The 25,746-nt window shown below is 29.5% G+C and overlaps 3 protein-coding genes across 14 annotated transcripts; 1 reads left to right on the plus strand and 2 right to left on the minus strand.

Annotated features, from left to right (window-relative positions):
• The first annotated feature begins 1,498 nt into the window (after positions 1 to 1,498).
• LOC111275320 (uncharacterized) lies at positions 1,499 to 5,336 on the plus strand. 3 transcript variants are annotated; one of them, XM_022860600.2, is made up of 6 exons: positions 1,499 to 1,699; positions 2,261 to 2,512; positions 2,747 to 2,983; positions 3,120 to 3,337; positions 4,613 to 4,719; positions 4,838 to 5,336. In XM_022860600.2, exons 2-6 carry the CDS (start codon positions 2,261 to 2,263, stop codon positions 4,846 to 4,848), a joined length of 825 nt encoding a protein of 274 aa, XP_022716335.1. In that variant the 5' UTR covers positions 1,499 to 1,699; the 3' UTR covers positions 4,849 to 5,336. The 3 variants fall into 3 exon arrangements, with proteins under 3 accessions (XP_022716335.1, XP_022716333.1, XP_089611647.1); XM_022860598.2 differs by lacking the exon at positions 4,613 to 4,719; XM_089755521.1 differs by lacking the exons at positions 2,747 to 2,983; positions 4,613 to 4,719.
• An 8,994-nt stretch (positions 5,337 to 14,330) lies between these two features.
• MLO13 (Seven transmembrane MLO family protein) lies at positions 14,331 to 19,399 on the minus strand. Of its 10 annotated transcripts, none has more exons than XM_022860604.2 (14): positions 18,751 to 19,399; positions 18,333 to 18,390; positions 17,975 to 18,186; positions 17,400 to 17,516; positions 17,201 to 17,246; positions 17,005 to 17,084; positions 16,838 to 16,912; positions 16,366 to 16,454; positions 16,200 to 16,249; positions 15,825 to 15,865; positions 15,528 to 15,734; positions 15,070 to 15,137; positions 14,909 to 14,969; positions 14,332 to 14,827 (listed from the first exon to the last, which is right to left on the minus strand). In XM_022860604.2, exons 1-14 carry the CDS (start codon positions 18,871 to 18,873, stop codon positions 14,594 to 14,596), a joined length of 1,461 nt encoding a protein of 486 aa, XP_022716339.2. In that variant the 5' UTR covers positions 18,874 to 19,399; the 3' UTR covers positions 14,332 to 14,593. The 10 variants fall into 10 exon arrangements, 8 of the variants coding, with proteins under 8 accessions (XP_022716340.2, XP_089612146.1, XP_022716339.2 ...); XM_089756017.1 differs by having other exon boundaries at positions 14,334 to 14,827; positions 18,333 to 18,440; positions 18,751 to 18,883; XM_022860605.2 differs by lacking the exon at positions 17,400 to 17,516 and having other exon boundaries at positions 14,331 to 14,827.
• A 141-nt stretch (positions 19,400 to 19,540) lies between these two features.
• On the minus strand, positions 19,541 to 22,691 carry LOC111275321 (endoglucanase 25-like). The gene is made up of 6 exons (XM_022860603.2): positions 22,171 to 22,691; positions 21,629 to 21,939; positions 21,075 to 21,536; positions 20,682 to 20,817; positions 20,415 to 20,587; positions 19,541 to 20,281 (listed from the first exon to the last, which is right to left on the minus strand). Exons 1-6 carry the CDS (start codon positions 22,541 to 22,543, stop codon positions 19,880 to 19,882), a joined length of 1,857 nt encoding a protein of 618 aa, XP_022716338.2. The 5' UTR covers positions 22,544 to 22,691; the 3' UTR covers positions 19,541 to 19,879.
• Between the last annotated feature and the right edge of the window lie 3,055 nt (positions 22,692 to 25,746).

The raw sequence follows: 25,746 nt of genomic DNA on the forward strand, positions 1-25,746 counted from the left end.
TGGTTAAAATTAAAAATTTTTTGTTACAAAAAGATTAATTCAAACATTATTTATGAAATGGAAGGAATATTATTTAAAAAATAAAACTCCTAACTTGAATGAGAATGGATGGAATAGACTAAAAAAAGGTATAAAAAAAAAAAAAAACCTATACGCCTGTAATTTCTACATAAAGTATATTAAACAGTAGAAAGAACATATAGTTGTGAACCTACACCAATTTGTTGAAGTGAGTTTGGATCTTAATTACTTAATGTAAAATATAAATTAAAAAATATGAATACCTGATTCAAAAGTAATTTAGGAATAATACTTAATTAGTACTATTTGAATTGTCAAACCTGTATAAAAAAATAAAGTAAAAATTTTAATGATAATTCATGTTATTATTTGAATTTCTAATGTCAATCAAGAAAAAAAAAACATTTTTAACTTAGAGATTCTTCCTTTACACGCAAAAAATATATATATATATATATTAAATGTTTATTATATGATAAAAATAAGATAATTGCAATTAAATCAGTTTTTGCTAAATTTAAACTTAAAATTACACCAATAATAATGAAACATGAGAAATAAAATTTGTCTAAACAAAAACAAAAAAATTTTAAATTAGATATATTAATTATAAGACACGGGTCTTAAGACTATCCGAATATTAAGAAATTAAGCTATTTGCCTCAAAATTTACGTTCTTTACAAAAAACAAAATATTTATTTATGTATAGATATATTAAATAAGATAAGAATATTTAATTTTTTAAAAATAAAAATCATGTTCTTATAATTTTGATGAAATAATATCACTTATAGTCATATTTGATAAATAAAATTATCGATAAAATAAGATAATAATTATCATATATTATGTTTGATTTATATTTAAAAATAAAAATAAAAATTATAAAAAAAATTAATATCTTTTTGGTATAAAATTATTCAATTTTTCTCAAGTAGAAAGAATTATTTTTAATTTATAATATTAAACTTATATGTATAATTATATTTTTAAAAATTAAATAAATAATTTAAATTATATAAATTTTAATAAAAGATAATTTTAATAAATAAATAAATTATCTTATTATAATTTTTACATATATCAAATATAAAATAAGATAATATTATTTAATCTAATCTTATTTATAATATTATCTTATCTTATCATATCTTATATATCACACATGACCTATAATTATTATATTATTCTATTTAATCATAATTTAGAGTTATATATAGTGATAAATTTCTAAATAATTATTTATTCAACAGATTAATAGCAAAATTATAATAAATAAAAAAAATTATAAGTAAAATGTTTATAATTTTTATACATAAGAAAATGATAAACAAATGGAAGGTAAAAACATATTCTGAAAGAAAGAAAGTTTAGGAAGGAAGGAAGAGAGAGAAAATGAAAAAAAAAAAAAAAAAAGAAAAGTAGTTGCTACGTTTTGAATTTTTGTTAAAAAACTTGGAAAAGGCATGTTTGGATAAATGAAGGACGGAAAATTCAAAGTTGCAAACTTTTACTCTGCTTCAAAACACAATCAACAGATCTTCGACCAGCCGCGGAACAGACCGACGACCGAGCGTCCGTGCTACCGAGGAGCTCGTCTCGGCTGTTGCTTCTCCTCCTACGCCTTTGGAACCGGAACTTGGTAACTGTTAACAACAAAGACAAAGAGAAAGACAGGTGACAGTTTATATTCCTCTCTCTATTACCCTTGATTCTGAAAAGCAATAATTGGCTTAAATCATAGGAAATATGAAGGTATTAGGGTTTTTAGGCTGAATTTTGATTCTTGCTAAGCTACATAGATGGTTTTCATGTAATAGAATTAGAATTAGGGCTTCCACTTTTTATTCAAAAATAAATTGGAGTTAGATATGCTGATTATGACTGGTATATTATTTGTTTACCTGTTAATTAATTCTGAAATCATATTTCCATCTTCCACCGAAAGGACAATGAACGAGTTGAGCTCAATTTTTTTTTTTTTTGAGTCAGAGCCTGAATTGCTCACTGGTAGCTTGACTCATTTAAACCCCTAGTTTTCCTTTTTATCTTTTCTTTTGCGGCATTAAATATTCTATTTTGAGATAATGTTAGTTTTATGAGTTGTAACAGATTAATTATCAATAACTGAAATATGATTCTTCTGTTTCTAATGTTGTTTGGCAATCATTCAATCGGCTATAGGCAGTTTGAGTAGTTTCATGTGTAATTTGCTAAATGTCTACTTTTCTGTTTTAGATGTCGAACTCATCTAAGGACCTGGAAAGACAGGGCCCCAACTCTGGGCATCATCTGAGGGAAGACAGTGAATATGATAGGCTGGTTACTTCTAATGAACCCGCTGCTGCTGGAATGGACATCTTACAACCTCAACCACCCCCAAGGAGTAACACTTTCATCTGGTGGATCAAAGCTGTCGTCTTCTGCATTTTTTCTGTTATATTGCTTCTCATTTTCTTGAAATGGGGAATGCCATTTCTTTTTGAGAAGGTACCTGCTGCCCATAACTGTCTTCTCTCTTTCTCTCTACTTTCTCTTTAACTTTAGTTTACGCATTATGTCCCAATTGTGCATGTATGTAATTTTCTTTAGTTGTTTGGCTAATTGCTGCAAAAAGAAAAGAAAAGGACTATGTAGTTATTTTCTCTATGGCATCTTGTTGAATGACTTTACCATTTGCACACCGAAATTTTAGCATTTGAAGAATTTTCAATTTAACTATAGGTTCTTTTTCCAATCATGCAATGGGAAGCAACTGCCTTTGGCCGCCCAGTTCTTGCTGCTGTGCTTGTTACTTCTCTTGCCTTGTTTCCTGTGTTCTTAATACCTTCTGGTCCTTCCATGTGGTTGGCTGGGATGATTTTTGGATATGGTCTTGGGTTTGTCATAATTATGGTCGGAACAACTATTGGAATGGTCCTACCCTATTTGATTGGACTGCTTTTTCGTGACCATATCCATGTAAGACTTCTACTTGTTTTCAGCTGATGTTGACTGGTTAATCAGGAATCTTGAGTTTCTTTCCTGCTGTCTCCGATCTTTTTCTTTATTTTTCTTTCCTGCTGTCTCCGATCTTTTTCTTTATTTTGATGTGCAGCAATGGTTAAAGAAATGGCCCCAGACAGCTGCTGTGGTTCGACTTGCAGGAGAAGGAAGCTGGTTGCATCAATTTAGAGTGGTTGCTCTCTTTAGAGTTTCGCCATTTCCTTACACAATTTTCAACTATGCAATTGTGGTAACCAGCATGAGGTTTTGGCCATATTTATGTGGATCGATTGCTGGAATGATTCCAGAAGCTTTTATTTATATCTACAGGTATGCAATGTGAACAAATCATTTTAATTTTACAGTACCCTGGTCCGAAGAAATATTTTCTAGGTTTAAGCTTTGTTAGGAGTCCCTTAAGTTTATTTATTAATTTGTGCAATGAGTCTAATATAGTTATGAGAAATTATCAAATACACTGACAGTGGAGTTTTTTAACTCTACAAGCAGAATTAAGTTGGTGACACATGTCCCTTATATATTTAAAAAAATTCATTTAAAAAAGAAGTAGTACATTTGTTATGATCTGAACCCTGCTTGTGGAGTTAAAAAACTCCACTGTCGGTATATCAAATAATTTCTCTATAGTTATTGTCCTTGTACCTCCAAATGAGGTCTAATATAGTGTCTGGGCTTGCAGTTTTGTCAATCAAGTGAATGCAAACCTTGTTCCTTGTGTGGTGCTAAGTTAAGCTGATGGTATCCTATATAATAATTTGCTAATGCAGCTAAAAGTGCCACATCGATGCTAATTACGGTAGTACATTGCGTCTTTGAAAACCTACCCTCTAAAACTGCCTGTTCTGGCTCTGCCACCCTATACCACCCATAATGTCACAACAGCCAGATTCCATCAAGCAGAACCCAAAATAAGTCGAACACCATCAAGCACAGTGCAAAACTGCCACTTCCCCACCTCCTTGCTACCTTAAGAAAGTGACTTTTGTTAAATCCCTGGCACTTTAGTGCTGTTGTAAAGCCAAAATAATAATAATAATAATAATAATAATAATCACCAATCCTCTCCAAGACCCTGTAGCAATCAGCTTCAGAAATTGTTAATGCCAATTCAACTGCAAGCCCCATATCTCATAACTATCTGCAGTGCAAATTAGAAGTTCAGAAATGGAGAGAGAGTTGAAGAAAAGAAATGAGGGTTACACTTGAGTCTAAATCAAAGTGAACACAATGAAAACTTAGGAATAAGGAAAAGATGAGAGGACAAGAACGGAGGGTAAAGAGTTGTTCAGAGCAAGCAACTGCATTAAGGGAGAGAATAAAAGAAGAAAGGAGAGATCACCTTTGCTGGCAGTTGGGGGATGGTTTTGAAGGCAAATGGCAAGGAGGTTGAGGATGGGTTGCTCAATGTTCTTAAAAAGGAGACGAGAAAAGATGAGAAAAGAGGAAAGAAGAAAATGCCAATGGCCAAAACATTGCAATTCTTAGACAAATACGTGATGCATTTAAGTTTTTGGCCACGTTACTTATGCTGCCATGTCATCTGACCCTAGCAGTATGTAATGAAGTCATTCTTGATTGTGTCAGTGATCAGTTTTGCAAGTCCAAGGATTACAGAAGAAGACCGTCTAATTTAGGGAACTATTTTAAAATTCAGGCTTCAACCAGATTGAAACTAATTGTCTACTGTTCAGGTGACATAAACAGTCAAGATTTTATGCAACTCTCTTGAAGTATGAAGTTTTTCAGCTTTAATATGATTTTATATGCTGCTGGTGGATTCTGTTACTAATTACTTATGTCTTTGTGCAGTGGTCGGTTGATAAGAACATTCGCTGATGTTAAATATGGCAACCATCACTTGACTGCGGTGGAAATTATATACAATATCGTCTCCCTAATCATAGCAATTGTTACCACAATTGCTTTTACAGTTTACGCAAAGAGAGCTTTAAACAATCTTGGTAATGGAAAGATCGAGGGAGAAGATGAGTCTGCCTCATATCCAGGTGGCATTGAGATGGAGAAGCAGGTGGGTGTCATGTCTTTTTCATCATAGCTTGGATACTTTTAGGAATGTGTATTAGATGGGATTTAGGATTCACATAGAAGTATATATGATCCTCTCTCTTTCTCTTCATTTTCTTTAGAGACTGGGTTTTTGTTGTTCGTCTTTGTATGTAGAAAAATTGACAGGGGAAAAATATACCATACGAAATGTCACATGTTTATGAAACACATATACGCTATTTGCTTTGCTGCTTTTTTGCATTGTCCTTGTTATGATTTCGGAGTGCTCCAAATTTCTTTATACTTGAGATTGTCATGATTTAAATTCTAATTATTGAATTAAGAGTCAAATATTTTATGAATAGGTCATATAATTGTTAACATAATCACAAATATTCCATCAGTCATCCAATTAAAAAAAAAAAAAATTGAAGACACTACAACTACAATTTGGTGCAAAATATATATGTTCATTGGGAAAATATTATTTGCACATAGCTGCAGACCCTCGTGTTCACCCTAAGCATGATTAGGGGTAAATTTTTCGTATTAATACTCTTTGCCAAGCTTAGGTCGACATAAGGTGTGTACAAGGGGTGTGCAAATAACAGATTTTTTTTTTCTTTTGGAATAAGATTCATAATGACCGCATTATTTGATTAGTGGATTAAATTTACCGCTATATAATTTTTAACAGCTGCAAATTTACTATTTTACTTTCTAATTTGGCCAAAAAAAAATCAAAACCCAGTTATTTTTTTTTCATTAAATATTCCTTAATTTTCGACTTTTGGTTGGAGTACATGAACAAAGTTAAGTTGAACTTAACTGATACTTTTAAGACTCAAGTTTGAGTTCGTTTGACTAGTTAAGTTTATTATTGAAATATTAAAAATGTTTTTATGTTTTAACATATATTTTAACTTTAAAATTTAATTAAAATATAATATTAATTAATATAAAACTTTTTAGATCAAGCTCATATCTAAAAATTCATATTCAAGGCTCACAAAATAAACCCAAGCCAATAAATGAGCTTGATTAGTAACTCGTTCTATGTACATCTTCAGTTTGATTTTTTTAATGTATAATGATAAAATTGCACCTCTCTAAATGAGTGATAAATTTGAAATTATCTTTTTCCTTCCACTAACATTTTGAGTTTATTGCTATATTATTTTAATGGTCAACTAAATAACAAAAAATAGAGGTGACAATTGACATATATATAAATATATATATATATATGTATATACACACACAAGAAAAAACCTACTTATACGAGAAAGAACCTACTTATATTTTAAATTTTTGAATCAAAATTATTAAATTTAAAAATATTATTTTGATTTAAAGATCCAAAAAATATAAGAGTTACATCTTTCCTATATATATAATAAAAAAAAAAGAGACAAAATAAATCTTAATCTAAAAACTCGTCCAAAAATATATATATATATATATAGGATTCGAGTCACTTCAAATTGAAAAAGAAAAGAAAGACATGAACCTAAAGAAATAAGAATCTAAAACAATTTGAATCTAAAATAATTTAAATTAAAAACAATTAAATTCAAAAAATTTTAAAATGATCCAAAAATGTGTGGTTCAAATCCGAAATAACATGAACCCAAGATGACATGAAACAAAGTAAATCTGACATGAACTATTATTATGATATTTATAACTGTTTCAACTAATGACATTTTTTCTACAAAATTTAGTACATGGTATTCACTTATTTACACTACCTTTTATATATATATACATTAAGAGAAAGAGAAAGAGTATAATTACAATGTATTTGGCATGTAATATTATAAATAAGATAAGATAAAATAAGATTATAAATAAAATTAAATAATTTAATGTCATCATATATTATAATATATTTGATGTCCTCAAGCATTAAGAGTAAACGTAGGATGTTTTTTCTATAGTGTAATTGATTAAAATCATTCTTTTTTAAAGTTAAAATAACTATGATTTGAATTTATAATTTTTTTATTTTAAATATAATGCAATTTCTTAACAATAAAATATTATTTAAATTTATAATAATTTTTGTGGTTAATAACTAAATTCATTCTTTTTCAAAAATAAATAATTGATTTTAAAAATAAATTGATTTTTCTAAAATATACTTTCTTATTTTTTCTTATTCTTTTCTTTTTTTTTTTTACTTTCATTCTTTTATTAGCTGACAAAGGCTAGCTATCAATCCATGAGGGTCAAATTTGGCCTTGTTGATATCCCGTAGTTGCTGAAGCTACCAAATGGCATGGGAAAGCAAGAGACCTCAATGTGCTTGATCTATTATAAGGGCCAAATCTTGCGGTTCTTGGTGTTAGAAGCACTAGTTTGACCCCTCATCAATTGGAAAATGGCTCCCTTCTTTATGTCATCATGATATTTGGCCGACGGTAGTAAGGGAAGGAAAAGGAAAAAAGGAAGAAAAATAGAAAACGAGAAAAAAAATAACATTTTGATCAAACCAATCATTACTTGCACTTGTCATCTTATTGGTTTATATCCATTTATGAATGTAATTTTTAAAGTTATAATAAAAATATAAATTTAATATCATAGATTAAAAATAATCATCTTTATTATGAAAAAAGTGAATCATCTTATTAAAAGGATTATTAATTCTCCTTCGTAATCTAATTTTTTTTAAATGCATATTAAACATGAGATAAAATGATAATCATTTTATGTACCAAATGTACCCTCATAATATTAGTTTATAATATTAATATAGTATTGCCATGTATCTTTCTTAAGTTACCATTTTAAAATAATTTATATATATAATATTTGCATGTATCTTTATTTTGGAATTTGGTAAACTTTAAAATAGAATATATAAAATGTAAATTTAGTAGTAGTAGTAAGGAAACAAGGGCTAATGGTATGGTAGTACAAAAAAAGTAGTCATTTTTATATTTGAGATCAATTATTCAAAATGATATTGAAATAAAAAAAAGATGTAAATCATATAATTCAAGTAAGATGAGTGAGGTAGTGTAGTAGTTAAGTGTATTGTATGATTGCAATGTATTTTTAAAATTAAAGATAAAATTATATAAAATAACTGTAAGACCTGCATTATTATATAAGATTGAATATTAGATTGTTAAGAAACAAGATAAAAAGAAAATGAGTATAGTTGAGATGAAAATGCTTAAATTGAGTGTGATAAGATTAGAAGAGACAAAATCAAAAATAAAAATATTTGAGAAAAATTCAAAAAATTGAGAAATGATCATTTTAGATGGTTTAGACATATGAAATGTAGACATAATTGTAAATCAGTTAAGAAAAATGAGTCTTTAGATTTGAGAGTAGCCAAAACTTTTAAGATAAAACATGAAAAATGTGAATGTAAATAATAAGAAATTATATTAAGCGCATGTCGCCTATAACATTTTTGAAATTCTATTAATAGAGGGTTATATTTTTAATTTTTTTATTATTTATATTTTGTTAGTTTATTTTAATTAAAAGGTGAAATGATTATTTTATAATGGTGAATAGATGTCAAATATAACATTTTTGGGAATTCTTTTAATTTATTTTTAATTTTTAATTATTTTATTTTAATTAAAGAATAAAATAATTATTTTATAATATTAAAAAAATAAAATAATTATTTTATAATGCTGGACAAGTATCACGATGTAATTCCGTTGAGACTCTTCCAATAAAGAGTTACGGATAAGCAAAAGGTAAAACTTAACATTCAACTATAAAAAAAATTTCATATTTTTGCTATAATAAATTTTTAACAAAAGAATAAGAGCAAACAAATCATAAATTTATACGTGACTCTATTTATTTATGGCATCAACAAATTCAAAATAAAAAACTATTAAATAATGAGTTAGAATCATACTAACATTATTATTTAAGTGTAGTTATATATATATATATAAAATAATTGCATATTAAAGTCATATTATAATTAAATGATTAATATAGGTTTTATATGATTACTAGATGACAGCCTGTATTTTGCTACAAAAATTGTTAGAGAATTTAAAAATACATATATATATATATATATATAATCTAATGTTAAATATAATATTGAATATTAGAAAGTTAGGTAATGATAAATACATAATGCAATATTAAGAGTTTAAATATAGAAAATTAATGATAAAAGAAGTCCAAATGTAATTAGAATTTAAAGATTACCATCAGAATAATTGATGATCAGTAATGAGACAAATGCTTGACTCTTGTTGGGACCTTTCCTTCAATGAGTTTTCTCCAAGTTAACAATTGTGTCCATGAAAAATACATAAAGTTGTCCTTGAAGTTTTTTCATCAAATACATGCAAACATAAAATGAAGTATAGCAATCAAATTTTACTTGTCTACAGCACATCTTTAATGTATTGACATTCCTAAAAACTATTTTAGCTCCAATCATATTTTCCAAAAGAATCACACAGCTCAGCTCTAATGATCACTTTTTAAAGTAACATGCCAGGGATATTACAAGACAATGCCAACTCAAATGCCCAAGTGAGTCTATTTCTTGTGAAACATGTAACTTTAAAATTTAGAAATGAGAGCCAACCCGATTTGCATTTGGATGTGAAGATTTCAATCGCCCAACTGGACTCTGTAATCTTTTATTTGTTGGGCTCTGCACCAACAGATTAAAAAAAGCCACTATAATATAATGATAGATGAAATAGGAAATGCCTTCATATCGATGATCAATGAACTTTTTTTAGAACAAAAAAAAAAAACATATTAGCTTAGTAGACTAACAGCACTGAGAACTTTAGTACCTTTGCTAGTTTCCATGAGCTCCAATTGTTTTCAGATATTCTCCGTTCATCTTTCCATCTTCTTCTGGACATGCTACAACAACGGAAAAATGCTTCCTCACAGTCATGTTCGTAGTCATTCAAGATTTCTAGGAAATTAGCACACTCGTCAAAAGCACCAGATTCTACGTATCTAAAATCTTCTTCCACATTTATTGTCTCATAATTTCCATTAACATGTACCACGAAAAAGATTATCAGCATTCTAATTTGGTAAAAATTGCAGAAAGTCAGCCTGGCATTTCTTCTTTAAAAACGCTATAATAGACCAGTACCAAGAAGAAGACTATAGCAATCTAATTTGGCAAAATCGCAAAAAGTCAACCTGTACAAAAAATGGCGTTTCCTCCTTAAAAACGCCATAATATAAACATTTCAAGTCTTTTTATAACCCAATTTCGACCTATATTTAAGAGAAAGCCATAATCGCTAGATTCATGGAACGTATGTAAATCCAAAAAAAAAAAACAAACAAAGAACCAATTACAGCATTTTGTTAAACAAAAATATCATAATTGACTGAAAATAAAATTTAATTTAGTTTCAAATTTATTTTTCAAAATGGTAATATAAATAGGATAATTATTTTATTTAAGTCAAATTTGAAACTTAAGTAATTTTTCATCCAAAATCTTAAAATATCACAGGAAGAAGGTTCTTTCTTATTTCGAGGTTTTAAATACTATTAAAAATTTGATATTTTTCTCAAGAATCGAGTAACCCTAAATTAAATGTGAAAATTAAATACCCACAATTAAAATTCTCGAAAAATTTTTTTGGATTCCTTTAAACCAAATGCCCCTGAATGGTCAAATAACTTTAAAAATACAATATAATGACTTAATTAATATAAAAATTCCTTCCACAATTAACTTGAAATCAAAATTAAAGTCCCATATGATTTGGTTAAAAATTGAGCGAAATTTTTAAATTGAGATAACTTTTATATATTGTTATTGATATTAAATATATATTGTTATTTATATTAAATATGTAATTAGATATTATAATAAAAGTTTAAAATAATTTTTATATATTTATATTAAATTAAAATAAATCTAAAAAGCATGTTAAATGTGTCAAACATATTTCATGTTTTCATACGCTAGTCTTATATCATGATTTATTTAAATGTGTTTTTTATGTTTTACATGTATTAAATGTGTCAAATACATGTCAGACACCAATAGTGTCATATCAAAATTCATTTTGACACAACTAAATATAAAATATGCTTTTTTAAAATTCATATATATTTTTTATATAATTTTTGTATTGTATCATTGTGTCATATTTAAAATTAACAGATATATACTTTACCAAAAATTTGTCAAATACTATTTTGAATGAATGGTAAATCCAATCCATATTTGTGGGTTAATGAGATTTAATTCAAAGTCTTCAATTTAAGCATATTTAAATTTTATTAATATTCGTAACTTATGAACAATTTTATAAATCATGTATCATAAGATATTGTAAAATCTCATAAAATATCACAATTCAATTTGTAATTATTTCTTCATCAATGAAAAAAATATACTTGTAAGAACATTTTAACTAACTCTATGTCTAACATCAGAAGTAGAATTAATCCAGGAATTCTACTACTTATTCCAAGAATATTAATTGGTTTCACTAATTTGATTGTGGGTTCTTTGCATGATTAACTCGTAGAGAAGTGAATATGTAATATGTTAATGACCAACATAGCAATCCACCTTCAAAATACGGAAGCAGCTTTAGTATCCTCTCCATTTTTTTTCCCGAGTCTCATAAAAAAGTGCAGGGAAGAATCCAAATAAGGAATTAGGGTATTTATGAATATCCTTAAATTTAAAAAAAAAAAATTTCAAGAAAAAATTTTCACGTCTCCAAAAATTTGTTTCAGACACTTTTCTTCTATAAATTGATAAATTCATTCCAACTTTTGAGATATATATATATATATATATATATATATATTATATAAATGAATACCTTCAAAAAATTTCTAAATCCGTACATTAAAAAAGTGCCACAACTTAAAAATCATTATTAGCCAGCAGTGATCCATGATTAATAGCTAGTTATTATTATCTATCCATGCTATATTTTTATTTATTTTGACCACACCAAGACTTGTCACATGTAAACCTAGTAATTTGTGTTATTGTATTATATTTTGTGTTAAAAATTATTTTAGAAATGACACAAATAATTTTGACATGAACCTAATACGAATATATAAATAATATAAATAATTTAAACACGAACATAATACATTTATTATTCGTATTATATGTGACATGATACAATCAATACATTTAAAATTAATTTATACGGAATTAATATGACATAACACTACATAATAAACATAATTATATATAAATAATATGATTAGACATAATTAATTACTTAAATAATATGACATGACAGGCACGATTAACATAATTATATTCAAATAACATGATTAAACATGATCAATTCATTTATTTAAATAAAAATATCACTTAAATTAGTATTTAAACAAAAAATTATTTAAAAATTAAAAATTTATAATCTATTTAAACACCAAAATGATATAACAAATACTATTATTAATTTTTTAAATAAATTAAAATTTTTGTATGTTATGAATAGTATCATGTCTTAAACGTATCATTATTATTTAACATAAATACGATACAAATAATGTGGTGTCTTAACTATGTTGACACAATTAAAACAAAAAATACGATTACACTAAACCCATACACGATTTTTTTCATGTCATTTTAGTATCGTGTTATTATGTCATATTTAAAATTACCAGATCTAACCACCTATCATCTTTTTCTTTTTCTTTTTCTTTTCTTTTTCCTTTCTTCATTTTTTCCTTTCTTTCTCTTTTATCTTCTTTATCTTTTGTATATTCTCTATTTTTAAAAAATAATCTATTTTTTTTATTTTTTTAAACTTTTAGACGAGGTACATTTGATATTGTTGACTAAAAAATTTTTTAAAATTTTTTTAGTTCTTTATTTTTTGTTTTTTATTAGGTATTTTTGTAAGAAAAAAGATAACAAATGTGTTCACATGACATTCAAATTTGGCTTATTTTTAGGTTTTTTTTTAGCTTTAGTTTTTTTTTGCTTTTTTAGTTTTTTTAAATTTATATATTAAATTTTGTAAGAAAATTATGTCAATGGAAGTGTCCATGTTCTACCTTCATTTTGCTTTTTCTTTTTTTCTTTTTTGCCTTCTTTTTGTTATTTTGTTATTTTTTTAAATTAACTAAACTTTGTAAGAAAAAGTATTAATGGAGGTTAGATGATAAAATAATATATTTTCAACAAATTTCGATTTGCTACAATCTAATAGGGATTTTTTTTAATCGAGATTCGATCAAGGCAAGTGAGTTTTTCTTTTTGCAAATCATGGTTGGATTAAAGAGGGTTTAGAGTATTTTACTCTGGGTTAAGTTGAGTCAAATGCATGTTACACACACACACACAAACATATATATATATATATATATGTTGGGCCAAAGTATAAAAAAATTTAATGTCAACTCGACTCGGAGTTAGATAGAATTATTAAAAAGTCAGGTTAATCTTGAAATGAACTTAAATCTACGTTAGCTTAATCCCGTTACATCTCTAAATTGTGGCGTCCACGTTATATTTCTATTTGATTTCATTTTTTTTTGTTCTTCCTTATATATGTATTTTTTTAATTTTTAATTAGATAAATTTTATAAAAAAATGATCATTGGAGCTAACAATGCAAAAAAAAAAAAAAGTGTTCGACGGGTTTCAACCTGTCCTTATCCAAAACGAGCAATTTTTCTTTTTAAAATCAATATCAGGTTAGGGCCAAGATGATTTTCCTTTTTAAATTGAGTCAGGTCATATACGAATTTTGATTTTATGGCACAACTATCCTTGAAATATATAAAAAATATATTTTTATTATTTATTTATTTTATATTTACATATGTATTATATTAATAAAATTAAATAAAAATATTATATTTATATATAATTTAAATATAATTTATATTAAAATAATATTTCTATAAATATTATACTAAATTAAAATTATTGAATTCATTTAAGGTCGAATTAAATTAGATATGATTATACATATATATTGATTGAAATCAAATATAAAAATTACAACACGATATTAGGTTTGATCGTAATCAGATTGAATTATTTAAAAGTTAAGTTGGAGTCAAAGTGAAAAAATCAATTTTGACTCGACCTATAATCATCCTTAGTAAAAATGTTTAAATGGCATCCTAATTTAGTTCTCTTTCTTTTTTTTTTTATTTTTTTCCTTGGACTTTTTTCTTTTTTTAAGTTTTATTATTTTTTAAATTATTTATTTTACTATTTTTAACTATATTTGAAGAGATAAATTTTAAAAAATATATTTGAATAATTTGTTATATAAAGAATGGGAATAAAATGCACATATTATATACAAATTAATTAATAATTTTTTTTATCATTTATTTTTATTAAAAATATTAAAATATTATTTATTATAAAAAAAAAAAAATTAACCCGCACAACGGGTCTGTTTCTAATTATTATTACATTTGAGCTAGCTTGGTCAAAGTATAAAGATTTCATTTTGGTGAGGAAAGGAAAGAAAAGGAAAGGAAAGGAAACGCAGTACTTGCTGCGAGTGACTTAAGTTGAAAGGAAAGGAAAGGAAAGGAAACGCAGTACTTGCTGCGAGTGACTTAAGTTGATGGTTCATGGGATTGGTGTAGTACACACGACAGCTCCATCATTGATTTTATGGTTTCTCCCGCGGTACTTATCGTCTCTTGCTCTCCGATTTGTATGCTTTGATATGGTTCTTTCACCATCCTATCAATTTGGCTTGCTTCTTGACCTCTTGTTCTGTCAAGCCAATAGCCCAAACGCTCTTGCACAAACTCATTAAAGAAGCCTTGCTTGAATTTGCTGCCCATCTTTGACACAAAAACCACCACAGTTAAGGCTTCAAGTAAAGACCATAACAACTCAAAATTTTACGCGCATAAAGCATCAACCTGTGTGACGAGAGCATACAATGGCAAGGTGATGTAACTGCAGAGAACTTGAACCATTACACTGCAAAAGCAAACCAAAAAAAAAAAAAAATCAAAATTTGTAAAACATGTAATGATGGACATTGAGATCATGTAAATATGCATCAGACGACGAATATTACCCCATTATAAGTCTAGGGATGATATAGCCCATTCGTTCCATGATGCATGATTTGAACCCGTATGTGCACTTTACAAAACAAACTTGTTTGAGTAAGTGAAATGGCCAACAAGTAATTTTTTTTTTTTTTTTAAAGAAGGATGGCTTAATTAGGGATTATATCGGTTCAAATTAAACTAGAATCAGTTTAGTTTTTTTAATAATAGATAATATTATAAATTTTTAAAATTTAATTTGAATTTGTACTAACTTTTTTTTTAAATTAATTTGATTCAAACCAAATTTTAGCTGTTTTATTTGATTTATTAGTTCTTGAAATTTTTAATTTTTTAAAACCGAGCTGAATAAAAAAACGATTCATATGAATACTATGATTTTTAATCAATCTTTTAATTTTTTTTAAAAAAAAATTTTTCGCACCCGAGTTTAATTATCTATTTGCGACGTTGGCTGGCATACCAAGATCCAGAAGAAGAAAGCAATCTCAAATGCATTTTGAAACAGAATAAAGTGAATCAAGTGAAGAACGATGCCAGGGTTCTTAAGCCAAAAGTGTTCATCGGAAGGTCTAACTCGTGCTGCTTCGCCTCGTTCCTTCATCTCACCCATATCCTGAGCTAAGAGAATAATTATGTGCTCTAACTTGGCGCCCACAAGAAGTAGAAGCTGTAAAACTCGATCCGTTTAATTCATCCATTAATGTTATCTGAATCTCAATAATATTCTTAAATCACTAAATATAGCTAATCCACTTACAACAACAGGGAGAAACGATAACCAAAAATACGTATGCCATCCTGCATGGAAATACATGACATATATATGAAATATTTAGAAATCCCATTAGAGAAATTATGCAAAACCAAAAAAGCAATTGCATTTAGACTTGACAATTCATATATCTGTGTTGTGTAAAACATTGGTAATTCATATATTTGTTTCGTATTTTACTTGAAAATTAAGTGTTAACTGGTAAACACATTAAAATATATATTTTTTATTTATTAAATCCGTATATAATTTTTGTTAAAATTTTAAATCATATCCCATTTATATATTTTTCATATCATTTTCATATCGTGTCATGAATTGCCGAGTCTAATTGCATCATTCGTATTGAAAGAAAATTACCTTCTACATTCAATAGCAAAAACACCACCACAAATAGCCACAAGTACCAGCTATACGTAAATGACACAGGATGGATATTAGTGGGGAATATTTATCTTAAAATCAAACAGACAGATGCTAAATCTAAAAGCTTTCCATGATTTTAAGAATGAATAATAGTAATTACCTTATGCCAACAACCTTTTTGAAGTCCAGTTCAAGTGTACGCATCATGTAATTGTGAAAATCAAATTCGCGGTTGGCTGGGCAATGTGTCTAGACGGAGTGGAAAAGAGGTAGTTGGTAAAATCATTTTGGAAAAACTAATTTTTCAAAGAGTTAATGTGGTGAATGGCCTTTACACTATAGTGAAATATTTAATGTAATATCTAAATTTTAAAAATCTCTAATGTGATACTTGTATTATGAATATGGTAACTAATTCGTTACTTACTCCTAATGTGATTTATTTCAAATGATGACACGTGACAAACTGACAATCTACCAAATACCACTTTAGTTGATAGATTCATAATTCAAATAATACGTTAGAGATTTTTAAAGTTTAAACATCACATTAAATATTTCACTATAACGACCATTCTTGATATTAATCATTTTGCAAATAATATGATTGATGATCATGATGGGGACTTTACCATGATAAACCCTTCTCGAAGTGCTATATAGTCGGACTTTGTAATAGAGCCATAAAACTGTTTGAAGAATGACATCTGCCAAAAACACAAAGCAAATTGCCGTCATGTGAATAACAACGTCAAATATTTACATACATACATACATACATATATATATATAGACTTACAGTCCAGCTCACAACATCTGCCTTCCTCCAATATCCTTGTGCATGTGCAAAAAACGCATGGCGATGAGGGGTATGGTCTTCTGTAGCGGAGAAGAAGATCATCATCAATTTCAACTCTCAACCTCGAGCACATAACCTTAGTTAGCATATGGTAATCCAAGATATATTAATTTGGAAATTTGATTTGATGTTTTACCTTTTTTGTCTTTAAAAGTCCTTTCCCAATGCTTCCATTGCCGTATCTACATGATAAATAAACCAAAATTAGGTCTCATTGCATCTGTAACACTTATTGCTAACGAAAGTAGCAGTTATACTAAGGCAAAACATCTTTGGAAATGAATAATATACTTGTAGTGCAACAAATTTGAAAAGTTAGAAGTAGAAAACATCACCCTTGCTCCTCCAAGACCCATTGTAATGACGCAGAATATCACGTGAACAACTGCCAATACAAAGATGAAAATGTGGAGATGATGCAATGCTTCCAATGACATTAAGGGGACCTTCCCCTGAGATAAGAAGAAGAAATTCAGATTTAAGCATGATTTGGAGCCAAAGTCAAATCAATCCCTTCTGGAAAGGGTGAGCTTCATCTGGAGTTTCATTTGTGTATATTGCCATTAAAAGTAAGGAAAGCAAAGTCATTCCAATAATGTATATACAAGGGTAGACGTGAGGGCCAAAATTCCACAGGGTTTTTTTTGAAAATATGTTATGGTATGTATGTAGAGACTCGATTCACACTAGTGAAATATCTAATCATGAACCTTTTAGATGTGTGCAAGTCTAAATGGTTGGTATTTGAGCAATCGACAGACCGAGCCTCTCAAATATGATTTATATGTAAAGACTTCAACCCATATTTACCAAGTGCTTTTTTTTTCCTTCAAGTCAAATTAGACCTCATAAGTTCTGGGCACGAGCAAAGTGTTGAAAACCTAACAATTTTGAATCCATGATGCTATACCTCATGCGAACAATGCTCTGAGCTACTCTCTGTGGAAAAAAGGCGCCGTCTATTTTTTATAGCTTGAGGAGAATATTCTTCATGAGTTTTGCTTTCATTATTCCTCTTGCATGGAAGCATACTGGATACAACGTAAGGTGGGATGCACATTTGACTTACTAGACCTTGAAAGACAGTCAATAGAAGGGAAATGAATCCTAATAGCATCAGTTCTGTCAACAAACATCGGTAAAGAATTGGTTAGGAAAAACAGAAATAATGACTTGAGCTGCCAAACATTTCATTTTAGGGAATCTCAAGCATGCTAATGTAACAAGCATAGATAATGTTTAAAGAGAGAAAACGGAAGAAAGCAAACCATCTTTTAACTTTTGTAATGCTTCAAGAAGTGCGTCTTGTTTTTTATGCTTCAACCACTGGATTGCCAAACACAAAACAGTCGGAAGATTTTCTTAGACTGTGACCACTGACCATCATGTACATATAAAAACATCATTCAAGTAGTGCATCATGTACAGAAAAAAAAATAAAAAGAAAAGAAAGGTCAATATGGTAAAGGAATTTCACAAAAATAAAGAAAAGAAATTTATTTGTGCATAGCAAGAGCAATATCTGCGGAATCATCTCAATGTCAATTGTCAACAGTTATGCACCACAATTGTAGAAAATTTTTGCAGATGGCATTCATGGTATATATCCTTGAAAGAATGCAAAATTATAAATTAGACACATGCAGTAAAACATGGAGGAGGACGATCAAATATTGTTTTGCATACCTTCCCAAGGCGATGAAGACCTCGTTCAACAATAAGAGATATGAAAACAATGAGAAAACAGACACCAGCAACCACCCAGGTTGGTGAATACTGCAGAGAGCTGGGCTCTTCTTCTGCTGCCATATCTTAATCTGATGTCAACGTGCCAAGGAAAGGAAAAGAAAAGAAAATTTCAGTTTCTTCAAAAATTTCAGTTTCTTCCTTTCTTTCGTTCATGAATATGAATATATTATATACCTGAAAGAGGAAGACGTGAAGGTGACCAAAGAATAAGCATATACAAAGGTAAAGGAAAAGAATTTAACCAACGGCAAGTAAAATGGAATAAAACGAGTACCGTGCCAAGGAATCAGCCAAGTCACAAAAGAAAAGCACAAAAGTAGATAAATTGTCATTGTTGATAGGAATCACTTCAGCTGGACCTACCTCTCTCTCATGCTCTGTTCCTTATTCTTTGCAACACAGCCACACCAGATTCCGCTTCTAAGTACTAATCCAATCCCCCATTGCTGTTTATCAATTGTTATGGCTTTTCAGACTTTTACAGCAACATTTTTCACATCAAATGAATTATGTCATCATTACACACTTATTATTCAAGTTGAAGGATAAGGAACTTTACCAAACAAACTCTTGCGGCCCCTTTTGCTTATGTTTCCATTTAAAAAGCAAAAACCATGAAAGAAGAAAGGAATAAGGAATACACACTCTCAATTCAACGACACTTCTAGTCTAGTTTGTAAGAAATACTTAAAAAGAGAAAAGCACATAAATGTGAACAGCCAAGGCGAGATTAAACACAAATTTATTGTTAATCGATTTTGGAGTGTTTAAACTTATGTGTTTCAAAGAATACAATTTGGTATCATACATATGCATTACATATACCACGAAATCCAAACAGAATTCATATTCAAATTATCAAATTCTGAATGCTAGTCTGATTCTCCAATCTGAAAGCCAAACCACCATTAAGTTTTCCTGCAGGTTGTTCCGTCACTCATCTCCTGTCTTGCCCTTTGCATTACTTTCACTTTCAAGGTCATCAACGTATCAAAAACCACATCCAAAATCATCAGACTATAAGTCACGCAACATGGTGGAAACAGAAGAATGATCAAAAACATCTTTATGGCTTCCAAGGTGCTGGAGGCGGTGGGGGTGTGGGAAACATTGGTGGAACTGCAGAAAAAATGGTATTCTTGTCAATCCCAGTTGTCTTGTCACCAGATAATGCCACGAGTGCACCAACCAAACCCGCATTGCCTGCAAGAGTAGGCTCTGTGTAGTTGTAGTTGGTTCGAACATCATGAAATCCATCATGCTTATCAGGTCCCGCAACCATGGCTCCCACAAGTGTATTAGGGTTTGACTTTGATGTATCCCTCCATTTCCATCCCCCTTTACAGTTATATTTGATCTTATTCTTTGGGATAGATGCACCTCTATGGTGAACATGTGTTGGGTAATGGTTACCAAAACCCACAACATAACTCATTTTCCGAGGGTTTTTCCCAAGGATGTAATCAATCTGCCAAATTAACAGATGGAAAAACAAAATTATCAGCCACCCTGCCTTAGTATGATTCGGGATTAAGTGGTCTGAACCATGTCCCCTGGACTATGTTTTGAAAAAAAAAAAAAAAAACCAGATTACTACATACCTGGGTTTTGGCAAAGCCACGCAGGACATCAGTTGAATAGAAATTGGGACCACAATACCATCCAGGTGTATCAGCAGCATCAAGATAATCACTGTAGAGGGCAGCTAAGAAGGCTGCATTGACAACATATTGCAGAGGCTGAGGCCTTCCATGGTTTAACTGAATCAAACCTCCTGCATAACGTCCAAAGTTACAGTGGTCAAAGAAAAGTACACAGCCAACGCAATTGAGTATGTCATGGTCAACAAAAACGGGAGATATTTCTACCTTTTGTTCTATTAAAACTAGTGAAAACTGGAAGGAATGAGCACATGACGATGCTGGTTTGATTGTGAAACGTGCTCAATATTTCCTCGTATGGATAACCAGGACTCAAAAACAGTCTCAACCGGCTCAAAAGCACCTAAAACACAAAACATTGGTTATATTAGCAACAGACATACAAGCTATTTCCCGAAAGCTCTATAGTTAAACTTCACCTTTCTTGCCCAAAGTGAAATGCACATTAATTATTTGAATATCAGAGTGCTCTAAACAACACAAACGAAGAAATAAATTCTGAGCAAACTTTTACCCAAAAACCCTTTACATCAAATAATCAAAACAGAGCAGACAGGCACACAAGGTACAAGACAAGAAAGAAAAGCAGCATAAAGTTACCTGAGCAGCAGGAAGCTTGTTATCCCAGCTAAGAACACCATAATCTGGGCCTCCCCAGAAAGCACCAGCATGCTTGGCAAGTTTAGGATGAGTAGCTAACTGCAGGTAGGAAGAATTCCCAGTGGCATAGTATAACCAGGCTCCACCCCAAACAAACTCATCCCAGTAACTGGAGGAGTTATAAAAGAGGGCAGCATCGGAACCACCAGCACTGTATCTCCCTCTTTGGTCCCTAGCAAACTGAAAGAGGGTCCGGGCACCATGGACAAGCTTTTGGGAGTATGCCTTGTTGTCTTTAAAAACAATGGAAGCAGAAGCCAAAGCAGCAGCCATTTCAGCAGCAAGATCAGAACAGCTGTGACATTCATAGACAGGACGAGGGTAATCAATGTCCTCGGGGCGCATCCAGCAATAGTGATCATTTGGGGATGTACTGCCTCCGGATGTATCTCCTACCCCAACCTGTGAATCTATAAGTTAGCATATGACAATTAACAAAAAAAGAATCAAATAATTATGGTGGAAATATAATTAACTAACATATAAAATAATACCTGCGCTGCAACCCTGTCTATGGTATCAGCAGAATTGTTGAAGGTCTTGAGAAAATAGTCCGTACCCCATTTGATGATATCTTTAACATGATTGAGCTCCCCGGCAGCCTCGTATTTAGCACTGTACTCAATGACGCTCCAGCTCAACATGGTCATGGCAAAAGATGCAGGAAAGTTGAACTTGATAGCATCGCCGGCGTCGTAGTAACCGCCCACCAGATCCTTCATCAAAGTGGATGGATCGGATTTGCCATCTCGGAGGCACGAGTTCCCTCTCCACGACACATTATTATGCTTGGGCAGCTTCCCGGCTGCAGGTAGTGGATTGATAAATTAGATTAATATTATGGGTAAAAAATGACAAAACAAGTAAAAAAGCACGGATAATTCAATCTGATCCGATCAATACCCAACATAGCAAAGCAATCATGGTTGAATTCCAGTTTGGTTAGATGGGATGGGATGGAATGGGATCTCAAGTTAAACCCACATAAATTAATTCAAGGAAACTAACAAAAGAAAGTAATGGAGAGAAAACGTACAACGCTGAGCATTGAAGAACATGAGCGCCTTGTGAAGAGCGAGAGTGTAGTTATCGGGCGGGGAGTGGCCGTCGTGATGACGGGGAACCGTCTTGACGATTAGGGTGATGAATCCGGCGAGGAAGCCTGAGAAGAGCAGGGTCCCCACCGTCCACACAAAGATCTTGCGGCTGACAATGATGCATCCCAGATCAACGTACTTCTTCTTCTTCTGCTCGCCGGGGCCAAGCAGCCAGCTCTGCTGGGTCTCATCCAATGGGCGAGAGAGCGCAGCCCTGTCCAAGTCCTGTAGATTCCTGCTCTTCTCATCGTCTGTGGCGGAGTCGGCCGCGTTTATCTCCAACGGGCCTCCCCATGGATCTCTGCCGTACATCTCGTATGGAGTAATTTTTTTTATTTGCTTTTAGTCAGACAGCCAAGCAAATGGCCCAATATTTGAGAGGTTGTAGCGGCAGCAGCACCACCGACAGATCTGATAACTGATGAGGGGAAGGGGAAGAAACTGCGTTGATAAAATATGTGCTTATGTAGTCGGTTGGTGCTTTTCTTTATTAGTTTTTGGAGTGAGAAGTTGGACTTCACTTACCACTTGGATGCCAAGGTGAAAGGTAATACTGAGCTGGAAGCTTCGCATGGTTGGCTTCCTTGACTCACGCTTCTTCTATAATTGACCATTTGCCTATTTACTTATTTTGTTTGTTTTATTTTAGATATACGTAAAGCACATGAAATATAAAATATATTTTAAATACACATAAATTATTATATTATTAGCTATATTTATACATTAAATATGAATTTTTTTAATAAATTTATATATTTTCAAATTTTTAAATTTTATCTCTTTCATATTTTTATAATTTATTTTTATTCCATATTTAAGATTATTAAATATAATAATACATTTTATTAAAATACTTGATAAAATATAATAATGAAGGAGCGGTTGACGAAACTGACAAGAGTAGTAAGGGACAACGACAGCCTGCCTTGCCTATAATGGTTTTGCTTGGTTTCCAATTCATATTGTATTTTTCTTCCCCCAAAGGCCAAAGCTCTAGTCCAAATGTCAACTAACGGTAGGTAATGTTTAGCTTTTAGCTCATGCGTTGCTTTCTCTTCTCATTTTTGAATTCTGTAAAAAGATTTTAAGGTATAATATTAATAACTTTAGGATTTGAGAAAAGCAATTTATGTTAAAAAAACATATATATGTGACTAATGCAGTGGAGTAGAATTAATTGCATATTCATTCAAGTGTGAGTGACATCTCAAAATGTTTTTCAAAGATATCGTTTGATTTGTTCATTAAAATCAATTTAAGTCCATTTAATTTAAATTTATTATTAAAATATCAGATATTATTTTTAAATTTAATAAAAAATATTTTATAAATATAATAAAAAATATTTTATAAATAAATTAAAAATTTTTAATCAAACCCTCCGGACCGCTAACATGGATTCTCCATAATTACTCCATAATGAACCCAATCAGCCGGACTCTTTTTTTAATTCAACCGAACCTTTGCCGACACTGTAAGTCATCATTTTTGCTTTGTATTTTATTTTTATTTATATATCACGTGTCTGTTCGCTTCCTTCCGTCTTCCGCGTTGTACTCCGACACAACCAACAAATGTAAAATATTTAATCGTACCATGAAAGCAATTTTGCACCTCTCCACCGAACGCACTCCTGCTTCTTTCTTTCTCTCGTCCATACCTACAAAATTTAATCGAAGCCTTTTATCTTGTATTGTTCCATTTTCTTTCAATGATTTTTTTTAAGAACAAATTTAAGATGGAGGAAGGTTTTTTTAATCTAAAATTAAGATAAATCATAAGTTTTTAAATAATTTTATATTAAATTTATAAATTATTTAATTAAAAAAATTATTAATAACAGATTTTAATTTTATCAATTCAATCAATAATTTAAATAACGTTATTCTCTTTTATCAAAAGGATTAATTGAGATTCAAAGTTTCAATCCATGTATTTTTATATGTACAAGGAAATTTTAAAACTTCTTTTCTTCACCGCTGATATTTTTGTTAGTTTTGAATTTATTATTATTTTGAAATAATAAAATATTAAATTAAATAAATTTGATTAAAATTTAAAAAAAAATTATTTAATACATGATTCTTATGATATATTATTTTTTATGCTAAAAAAAATTATGTTTTTCAAAATTGTTATTGATTTAAAAATATATGAGAAAAATATTTTAAAATATTAATCTTAATGTTTATGTTAAAAATATAATTTTCAAGATGGACAATTCTTTATAAAATATTTCTCTAAATTTAAACAATCATTTCTTTATGTTTTTACATTTCTTAAACAAAACAAATTTTAAAGATTATTTATTTGAGTTTAAATGAAAGTTTAATTATTTATTTTAAATTAAATTTATTTTTCTTGGACTTAATATAATTCTGATAATATCAGTTTTGAAAAATTGATTAACAAGAGAAAATTATTTTGTAAGAATAAAGTTTTTCAACATTGATTTTAATTTATTTTCTATATTGATTTACAAAGTTTTAATATTCAAATTTTATATTGTTGGAAAGCTTTTTTAGTATATTTTCTAATAGGCCAAATAAAATTGAAATCCAAAACTTTTAAGAATGTATCTTGATTTTTTTTTTATACTGGAGACTATGTAAGATGATTAACAACTGTATAAATGATAGTTTAAAAGTTCATTATAATTTTTATATATTAAATCATATGTTAAATTTTATATAGATAGAAAACTCCTTAAGTTTAGTTTATAAATCTTCAAATGAATCTTGATTTGAAGTTATATAACTCAAGATATAATTAAATTAATTAGAAGAGTGCTAAACAAGATTTAAGGCAATTGCCTTTTTGTGAAGATTTTTCATATAGAATGCTACCTAGCATGATTCGATCGATTCCCTATGAAAATGAATCGATCTTTTAACCTGCAAAGGTCAAATTTTGAAAGATAAAATTTTGATTTTTCAAAAAATTAAAAAAGGAAACGATTTTTTGTAAATAAAAGCATTAATATCATGCATCATAATAAAAGCTTTATTTTGCTTTGTTAATTGAGAAAATAATTGAGTTTCTTACAAATGACGAGCTTTTAACCAACAATCAAAGGAAACAAATGGTTTTTTTATAAATCAAAGTACCGATATCATGTATCCTAACGAAAACTCCTCATTTTGCTTAGTGAATAGTGAAAAGATTAGAGTTTCTTACAAGAGACAAGTTTTGACTCACTTAAAGAAAAACTTTAATTTCTAACAAAATCAAAGGAAACAATGATTTTTTAAAAAATCAAAACATTAATATTGTGTATCCTAACAATAACTTTTATTTTACTTGATTAATCACAAAAAGATCCAAATTTTTTACAAGAAATTGGTTTTGACTTATTTGAAAAATGAACTTTCATTCTTGATAAAATCAAAGGAACAAATGGTTATTTTTCATAAATCAAATCATTAACATTGCATATCTCAACGAGGACAACTTATTTTTCTTGGTTGATTGTGAAAAAAATTGAGGTTCAGAGAAGGGATCGATTTTTAATT

The sequence above is a fragment of the Durio zibethinus genome, chromosome 26, assembly GCF_047325235.1.
Source record: "Durio zibethinus cultivar Kanyao isolate XHJ-2024 chromosome 26, ASM4732523v1, whole genome shotgun sequence".
Lineage (NCBI taxonomy): Eukaryota > Viridiplantae > Streptophyta > Magnoliopsida > Malvales > Malvaceae > Durio > Durio zibethinus.